The following is a 9,699-nucleotide window of genomic DNA, read 5'->3' as shown; positions in this document are numbered from 1 at the left end:
TTAGCCATGAGAAGCAATTATAAAGATATTTGTAGATGCTGACTTGGTTCTTATTTTGGCCATAGTTGGCATTCCTCAACACGGACCACAAGCTTACCGGTATGATGCCCCTTTGGCTTCTGTGCCGATAACGCCACCTTTTTTTCCCCTTTTAGATTGGCAAAAGGTCAAAGAACGTGTTCTCCTCTGAACCAGAGGAAATAACCATTTAAATAACGATAAGACATAAAATAACAACAACAACTCAAATACAGTGTCAAGGTAAGGTATCCCTTTAAGAGCAAATATACACTTTTTAATTCTTTGTCTCAGCCGTACACTGAGGTGTGGCGCTGTGCATTAAGACTTAGAATAATGTGAATATCAATACAGGTTATGAGTGTAAATGTCCATGTCCTCTTTTTAAAATGTTCATTGTTTGAGGACGATCAATACATTTTAGGCGTTTAGCTGACGCTCCACAGTGGCCAACAATCAAAAAGCTGGTCGGGGTTTCACCGCCTTGCTCGTTGGCGTGTGACCTTTGGACTGTGAGGCTGTTTCTGACCTCTTAACTACTTTATAACCAGATGAAGTTAATGGTTTACACGAAAGGCTGTAGGTGGCGCTGCAGCAAACCACTTGACTCCCGGTTAGGAAGACGCATCTTAAGCTGCGGAGCTGGAAACGCGACGCAGCTTCCATGATGTTGTGGTTCTTGTGCGATGTGGGCTTTATATCCGCATCTCTCGGGTGGTTTGGTCGAACCCGCAGCCAAAGCAGGAAGTACAAATACAGAATATCATCTTTTGTTGAACTGGACCGAGCGAGCAAAAGCTCCGATCCTGGTCATCGCGTCACCTTTCAAACCACCATCAGGTACGAAGGGCAAAGGGAGACGGAGAGAAAAGTCTTGAGTAGTTGTTTTGAACCTTGCGTAGGGGTGGTACAGCGCCCGTATTGCTCGGTCCACGCCTGTCCGGGCGAGGTCAAAGTTCATCGTCGTCCTCGCTGACCATGGTGTCCAGCTCCTTGTCCTTGCGTTGAGCGCTCTCTGTGACAAACTCCTTCTGCTGCTGCTCCAGCTCTCGTAGCTCCCCCTGCAGGCGCTCCAGGTGCACCGCGCGCCTGTTCCGCAGCAGCCTGCGGGGGAACGGGTTCATGACGCTGAAGGCGATGCCCGTCAGCTTCCTGACAAGAGAGGGAGAGTAAATGAGGAAAGGCCCCCTGAATGGCCGCCATGAATACTGCAGGCGCACAGCGTTTCAGGACACACTGCTAAGTTTGGCTAGCTGTTGGAGTCATTTACGTGTCTGTTGTTGAATACCTCGGACCTGAGAGCCTACATCGGTCAGTCTTATTTGGGAGTGTTTTAGTCCACAGGAGTGGAATGAAAACAGGCTTTCGCCCTTCCACAGCATCAGCGACTGTAGAGACTGATAAATTTCACTCTCGCGTTCAGCGGCCTCTCTACAGCATCCCGGCGTGGGCCTCCGCTTTCTGAATTAAACATGAAGGTGTCTGTGAATGGTAAAAATAGCTCCTGTGTCTGTCCTGCCAGCGACACGCCGTGTATATATAGTACACGAGGAAAAGGGAGAGACAAGACGAGGGAGAGAATCCCTCGCCAGTCCAGTATTATTTGCCTGAAATCTGCCTCCCATCTCCACTCCCAGTATGGTGGCTTTAGGTTCCTCTCGGGCTGACGGATTGAGTGGGTGAAGAACTGAAGTCCTTCAATGATGTTTGCTCCCCCCCCCATTGTACTTGGCCAATTACCCCACTCTTCCGAGCCGCCCCGGTCGCTGCTCCACCTCCTCTGCCAATCCGGGGAGGGCTACAGACTACCACATGCCTCCTCCCATACATGTGGAGTCCCCAGCCACTTCCTTTCACCTCACAGTGAGGAGTTTCACCAGGGGGGACGTAGCGCGTGGGAGGATCACGCTATTCCCCCTCCCCCCTGAACAGGCGCCACGACTGACCAGAGGAGGCGCTAGTGCAGCGACCAGGACACATACCCACATCTGGCTTCCCACCCGAAGACACGGCCAATTGTGTCTGTACGGACGCCCGACCAAGCCGGAGGTAACGCGGGGATTCGAACTGGCGATCCCCATGTTGGTAGGCAACGGAATAGACCCCGCTACTCTACCCAGAAGCCCCAACGATGTTTGTTTGAACTCGGGTGCTGATGGAGCTCCATAATAATACTTGGGGCCAGACAAGAACAGTTTACCAACATGTGAAGTCGGGGGTGCGTTAGATTATATCTTGATATATTGTGAATATTTTATTTAGTCTGGGTGATCTGAAAAATAAAAGCTTCGCCTTCCAACAGCAGCAAATGTTCTTGATGAAATGCTGATATGTCAGCATTATACATGAACAGCAGAAACCAAACGCAAACAGTACAGATGCAAACGAAGAAGTGCTCAATTTAATAATGAGTGAAGTGGGTAAGACTTTAAATTACAGGCTGTTCATGAAACAGAAATAACCGAGTAATATACGAGTAAAACGGGTTGAAACTGAGTTATACTGAGTGATAATTACTGAGAAATATGAGTAAAATAGGGTCTCTCCTATCTCTTTTGCTTCCTTGTCACTTTAAAGTGCTGGTAACAAACAACTTGTTGGATTAATCCACAAATCACATTGTACCAAACACAAGTATTGTGACACCTTTGTGTTGCAGGAATAAATAGCAATCATCTGTTACACTTGAATATAAAGGTAAATATTGAAGATAAAGGTGAATATTGAAGATAAAGGTGAATATTGAATATAAAGGGGAATATTGAATACTGAAGATAAAGGTGAATATTGAATATAAAGGTGAATATTGAATATAAAGGTGAATATTGAATATAAAGGTGAATATTGAATGCGGTGCCGAGTAAGAAAACCATAATTAAAATAGCACGACATTCAATATTTACTTTATATTCCAGTTTAACAGCTGCAACACAAAGGATGCACAATACTTGTGTTTGGTACAATGTGAATTGTGTATTCATCCCATACAGTGTTTGATATAGATGATATCTAACAGCGTATTATAATGACCAGGAAGCAAACTAAAAATATAGAGAAGTCTCTATTTTACTCTTCTACGACTCAGGAGTGACCCCTCATCATAGCTCAGTTACATCTACTTCACTCATATCACCTGGTTACTTCTGTGTGATGATTGGCGTGGAAGTTAACGGGTCGCGGTGAAGGTTATAGTCGTGGACAGATTCGGACCCGGTGCTCTGATCTCGGGAAAACCAGGCGATTCCTTACCTGCCGTCGAAGATGGTCTTGGTGAAGAAGCGCAGGTATTGGTAGATCTCGACGTTGTCCTGGATCTTCAGGATGTCGTCCTCTTTGTACTTGAAGAGGGCCAGAGCATAGCGGAATATCACCTGGAGGAAAAAAGATTTTCTTTTTTTTTTTTCCTCTTTGGAAGCCAGCAAAGAAATAATCAATATCGATAAACTGAACTGGAGGCTGTGTAATAACACCATATGAGAGCTTATTGACTGCAAAATGTTTTATATGTAAATTACTGACGGGTTAAATCGGGGATGTCTTGATTTTTTTTTTAATTTCCCCCCCTTTTTCTCCCCAGTTGTATCCGGTCAGTCACCCCGCTCTCCGAGCCGTCCCGGGCGCTGCCCCACCCCCTCTGCCGATCCGGGGAGGGCTGCCACTACCACATAACTCCTCCCATGCATGTGGAGTCGGCAAGCCGCTTCTTTTCACCTGACAGTGAGGAGTTTCACCAGGGGGATGTAGCACGTGGGAGGATCACGCTATTCCACCTAGTTCCCCGCCCCAAAACAGGCGCCCCGACCGACCAGAGGAGGGCGCTAGTGCAGCAGTGGCCACACAACTCCCGTTTCTTCGCCATGACGGCCGGCTGCGTTTCCGTTGTGTTTGTGGTGTTGGGGTGTGGGTACCTTGGTGCCCTCGTAGAGGAAGGCGTCCCACACCCGCAGCAGGATGTCACTGGGGAGACTCTCCACAAACAGCACCAGGAACCAGTTGAAGGTGATGAGGGAGACGTCGATGCTGTGCTCCTCAAAGTGAGCCATCAGCCTGGGGAGCTTCTCCGCCATGAAGTCTTTCAGGACGCGCTGGTCTGCCTGTTGAAGTTTCACATAACAATTTTTTTCCACACCTCCAAAAGAATTTGAACAAAATATTAGAGGTGGGACCGAGTCGTAGTTTTTAAAGAGACTCAAGAACGCAAGTCCTGAGTCAAAAACTTTAGTTTCAAGTCCTAAACAAGTCAAGATGTGCTCCTCATCAAATTTAATACTGTTTCAAAACTTTAACAAACATATTTAATACTGGATTTGGTTTTGCAGAAACTCTTTGGGTTTGCAGACGGTAGCAAGTCTTTCTAGTGGAAAGGCTCAAGTCCAAGTCAAGTCACGAGTCACTGGTGTTAAAGTCAAGTTGCAAGTCTCCCTCCCCCCTTTTCCCCCCCAATTGTATCCGGCCAATTACCCCACTCTTCCAAGCCATCCTGGTTGCTGCTCCACCCCCTCTGCCGATCCGGGGAGGGCTGCAGACTACCACACGCCTCCTCCCATACATGTGGAGTCACCAGCCGCTTCTTTTCACCTGACAGTGAGGAGTTTCACCAGGGGGACGTAGTGCGTGGGAGGATCACGCTATTCCCCCCAGTTCCCCCTCCCCCCTGAACAGGCGCCCCGACTGGCCGGAGGAGGCGCTAGTGCAGCGACCAGGACACACACCCACATCCGGCTTCTCACCCACAGACACGGCCAGTTGTGTCTGTAGAGCGCCCGACCAAGCCGGAGGTAACATGGGGATTTGAACCAGTGATCCCTGTCTCAGTAGTCAACGGAATAGACCGCTACACTACCTGAATGCCCCTAGTCGCAAGTCTTTTTCAATGTTGTCCAGTCTAAAGTCACCAAATTTGTGACTTGAGTCTGACTTGAGTGACTTCTGACAGTCCAAGTCATGTGATTCAAGTCCACACCTCTGCAAAATATATTGGCCATGGGCTTCAAATGAAATGTTAAGAAGCCCTGGACATGGTAAAATATGGACATCGTGAAATTCAAATTCTGAAAAATGAGTAAAACTGCTCTGAACTTTGCTAATGAGTCAATAATAGGTAAATCCAATGTTTGGTGGTCTGTCTGAGCTATTTCTGAACCAGTACAGCTCCTCCTGGGCAACGCATAATCAAGTTCAAATGTTGTGAATAATTTAGTTTTGACAGTGTTCATCAAATCATAATTAACCTACTTCCTGTACGGGATGAGTCAGTCGCACTAAGATTTGCTGTGGTCGCGTCACCAACTACAAGACTCTTTCCCCATGTGACTTCAATTCCTACCGCTGCTTTGAACGGCAAGTCCATTCATCTTTACAACACAGAGGTGCGCTCATTAACTGTACTTGGTGTACAAAGTAATGCTGATTACAGATTTGGTACCAACAGACATACTGACGGGAGAGTGGTGCTATCTTATCCATCCATCCATCCATTTTCCAAGCCACTTATCCTAAGTAGGATCGTGGGATGCTGGAGCCTATCCCAACAGTCATTGGGTGGCAGGCGGGGAGACACCCTGGACAGGCCACTAGTCCATCTCAGGGCAGAAGCATTCACACCTAGGGACAATTTATTATGGCCGATTCACCTGACCTACATGTCTTTGGACTGTGGGAGGACACCGGAGCACCCGGAGGAAACCCACGCAGACACGGGGAGAACATGCAAACTCCACACAGAGGACGACCCGGGAAGACCCCCAAGGTTGGACAACCCCGGGGTTTGAACCCAGGACCTTCTTGCTGTGAGTCGACAGCACTAACCAATGGGCCACCGTGCCGCCTATCTTAGCTTGTCTTATCTTGTGCTATCTTATTATTATTATTATTATTATTATTACTGGTGCTGTCCTGTGTAAACTGAACTTCCTTGGAATAGTAAGTAATATCCTGCTGGACACGCTGACCTGTGAGGCTATCAGTTCTTTGGTGTAGTAGTCCGGCGGCAGGATGGCTTCCACCACGGCAACCAGACACCAGAAAGCATCTTCTTCATTCTGCAGAATCAGGAGGGCAATGGCCGCCAGTCTGATGTGGAGGGAAGAACACGAGACTGAAGACTGTGGAGCGCCGCTGTCATTTATGTAACACAGAATCGATATCTGTTTCATGGCAAAGAACGGCTAACAGCACCAACTGTTACTGTTTCTTGATTTTTATCTATAGTACAAGTAAATTAGCATAATTTAATAGTATAACAGTGTAACAGTGCAGTAGTATTAGTAAAGTATATTGGTATTGTATGTAAATATTTGCATATTATTGGACAAGTATTAGTATAATAACAGTAGTATGAAATATACTAATATTTTAGTAAAAGTATAATAGTGTTGGTATATTAATCTAAGTTAATGGTATAATTATACTTTACATAAAATAAGTGCATTTCTATAATTAATTAGCATACTTAATTTGCTTCCAACTGGCTACTATATAGAGTTCCTTTGGAAAAACTTGGCGATTCTGTTCTAGTCATTACATGTTTTATGGTGTGCATCTAACACCATGTACATCTAACTCTAGCAGTTCTGGTTTATTTTCCAACATTGGCCTCTGGGTGGCAGTATAATACAGTAAACAGGTAGGGCAGAACAGTCCTCCCTGCAGTTTTGAAGCCTCCTTCAGCGACCTCACGCAAACAAACTTAAAATGCCGTATATACATTTGAGGTAAATTACTGCTACTACATCTAGTAGTACTACTGCTACTACTACTGCTACTACTATGAATAATAATGTCACTTTATTCATTCCTACTGGGAAATTTGTCACAGAAATGTCAGAGGTCAATCAACTACAGGACAGCGCCCCCTGGAGCCGGTATAGTTTCACTGTCAAGACGTTTGCTACCAGAGGAGCTCAGACCACAGGCCTCCTAAAAGAAAGAAGGTCTTCCTCCCGCTGATCATCTGAACCTTCCTGAGGAGTTCACTGTGGGAGACCCTTCAGAGAGCAAAGTCAGTGAACACAACCTGCCACCGTGGGAATTCCTGTACCTGTTGAGGCCCTGGCAGTAGCCAATGGCTGGGTTCTGCCAGGAGAAGGCCAATAAGATGCGTTGGAGCTGCTGCAGGGCGGGACTAGATGGGGAGGAGAAGTGCTGATTGGTTGTGAGGGTGCGGTGCAGGTCTAACTGGATCTGTCTGGAAGCCGGGTGCGGGGAGGTGTGACTCATCTCACAGAGCTGGAATATATAACAGATCGGTCAATAAATGAACTTGATGGAAGACATTTTAGTTTTCCACCTGTTCGGTACCGTATACTAATTATGCTTAAAAGTGTTCGGTTTAACAAGCACCAGAGAATGACGCAATAAACAGAATGGCCAGTGAGCATTTAATACAGCAAGAGGCAATCATGTACCAAGAGTTTGTAGGTCTTCTTTCCAACCAGATACTACAGCAGGTGACTTCACTGTAGTCTCTGCTCTTTGGGTGAAGGTGTGCTAGTCAGTGAAATCCTCTAGTATAGTGACTGATCAGAAGGAAAACCTGCATGTACAGGCCAGTCCTTGGCACACGGTTCCCCATGCCTGATCTAATGTCTTACCAGTGTTTGGACCACATACTAAGACTTCTTTGCATGCCATTAAAAAGGTGGTACCAAAGTGGTACAAATTTATAGTAAGATAAATAAAACCTGATTATTTGGGGATAAGCAAAGGTAATCTGTTAAATGCTCGGAGGAAAGATTAAACTGCTTAAAGTCTCACGTCATGGCGAGGAGCTCCTGGGTCCCGCTGTCCACCCTATAAACCAGTGGTTCTCAGTCGGGTCCTCGGGTACCACCGGTACGGCTGGTTTTCCGTTCTACCAGCTAGTTCATTACAACCCTGTGTTTTTCTGATTATTCCAGCCTCCAGTAAGGGAGGTTTCACACCGGGAATAACAAGCGAATGCAATGAACTGTTCATTAGACTAGAAAACCAGCCGTACCGGTGGGACCTGAGGACCTGATTGAGAACCACCGCTATAAAACAGTTCTCAGAATCAGAAAGACTTTATTCATCCCCGAGGGGAAATTGGGTCCTATAACAGACACTCGCGCTCTAGTAAAGAAAAACTAACAACTAACAAGATAACAAGAAACAGAAATAAATAGAAGATAAAATAAGAAATAGAAATGAGATTAAAATATATAAACACATGTGCACCATGCTCTGGCATGTAACACCGTATCTAAACTGTATTAATGTGTTCTGCCCTGCTGTCTACTGACTGTACCTGTCTGTAGCGCTGTGGGTGGTGCTCCCTGACTGACTGGGTCCTGGCGTAGACCAGCCAGCGCCACACCCGCTGGCGGTACTCGTGCGGGACGCCTCCTCGGAGGAGATTCTTTAACTCTGGTGAGGGGCAGAGGTCGTCGTCAGAGCGACAAGCCAGGTACTGAGCCCACCGACCCAACCAGGGCTTATCGCCGGCCTCCTACAGACATGAGGGGACACAAATCGGATGTTGAGTTTGAAAACAGGGCGTGTCTGTATTCCCTCTGTAGCGGGAGGTATCCCCGTGAAAATAACGAGAGAACTCGGGGGGAACACAAACCTAATAATGTGTCATTCTACTAATCTCCACAGGTACGATTGGAGGTATCAGAGCCCTGGTACCAAAGAGATAACTACAGTGACTCCTCCACCCAACTTTCACGGACCCTTAGACCGCCCAAGTCCAGCTTCTTGGGATACTGATCACATCCTGGGGACTGGTGAATGTAAATACAATTTCGGTATCCTGGTGCTTGCTGTTGCAGGATACAGCTAAATTCATCTCTGTTTGGTCTCGTTGGCATTATTAATTCATTAACTATTAACGTTTCACCGCCTGTTGTTGACACAGTACAAGGCAGGTTCGCGTGGCTGACATCAAGAAGAGAGGGGAAAAGAGACTTGTTTCACTGAGAGAGGTGGGAGGAGGAGCTTTATTTCTGTTTTGTTATTTTTCCCTCTGGGCGGCGCGGTGGCGCAGTGGTTAGTGCAGTCGCCTCACAGCAAGAAGGTTCTGGGTTCGAGCCCCGGGGTAGTCCGACCTTGGGGGTCGTCCCGGGTCGTCCTCTGTGTGGAGTTTGCATGTTCTCCCCGTGTCTGCGTGGGTTTCCTCCGGGGGCTCCGGTTTCCTCCCACAGTGCAAAGACATGTAGGTCAGGTGAACTGGCCATACTAAATTGTCCCTAGGTGTGAATGTGTGTGGGTGTGTGTGTGTGTGTGTGTGTGTGTCCTGTGTGATGGCCTGGTGGCCTGTCCAGGGTGTCTCCCCGCCTGCCGCCCAATGACTGTTGGGATAGGCTCCAGCATCCCCGTGACCCCGAGAGCAGGATAAGTGGTTCGGATAATAGATGGATGGATGATGGATGGATGTTTTTCCCCCTGACCCCCCCCCCCACGTGTTTATGCCCTAGAGTCTGTGGTGGGCCATCAGGGTCATCAGGGCGTTCTCTGCTGGCCCTGTCAAAATCAAAATCACAAATTTTTTTTTCATATTTAAATTGAAGTGTGCCTTAAACGTGTCTGAATTCAGTTACTTGATTTCTCGTGGGTCTGAGCAGAGATTCCCTGTCATCTAAACACATCACAGCAGCTCCTTGGACCAGCACCAGTGGTATTGCTAGCCTTTCTTTGAAGCCTGAAGCTGCAAACTGATTA

At 47.0% G+C, this 9,699-nt stretch overlaps 1 protein-coding gene across 4 annotated transcripts in view; it reads right to left on the bottom strand.

Moving 5' to 3' along the window:
• Positions 1–205: 205 nt before the first annotated feature.
• The window catches only part of tbc1d2 (TBC1 domain family, member 2), a 39,362-nt gene continuing 29,868 nt past the window's right edge, over positions 206–9,699 (bottom strand). For all 4 annotated transcript variants that reach the window (XM_056281139.1, XM_056281185.1, XM_056281347.1 and 1 more), the window contains 6 exons: positions 8,285–8,485; positions 7,058–7,245; positions 5,970–6,090; positions 3,927–4,112; positions 3,268–3,389; positions 206–1,170 (listed from right to left, as the gene is read on the bottom strand). In XM_056281139.1, the coding sequence (XP_056137114.1) occupies positions 969–1,170; positions 3,268–3,389; positions 3,927–4,112; positions 5,970–6,090; positions 7,058–7,245; positions 8,285–8,485 (1,020 nt within the window). In that variant the 3' untranslated portion in view covers positions 206–968. The remainder of the gene's footprint in view (positions 1,171–3,267; positions 3,390–3,926; positions 4,113–5,969; positions 6,091–7,057; positions 7,246–8,284; positions 8,486–9,699) is intronic.

The sequence above is a fragment of the Lampris incognitus genome, chromosome 1 (assembly GCF_029633865.1).
Source record: "Lampris incognitus isolate fLamInc1 chromosome 1, fLamInc1.hap2, whole genome shotgun sequence".
NCBI classification, from domain to species: domain Eukaryota; kingdom Metazoa; phylum Chordata; class Actinopteri; order Lampriformes; family Lampridae; genus Lampris; species Lampris incognitus.
The sequence above is the reverse complement of the archived record's forward strand: the minus strand, read 5'-3'. Positions and strand labels throughout refer to the sequence as shown.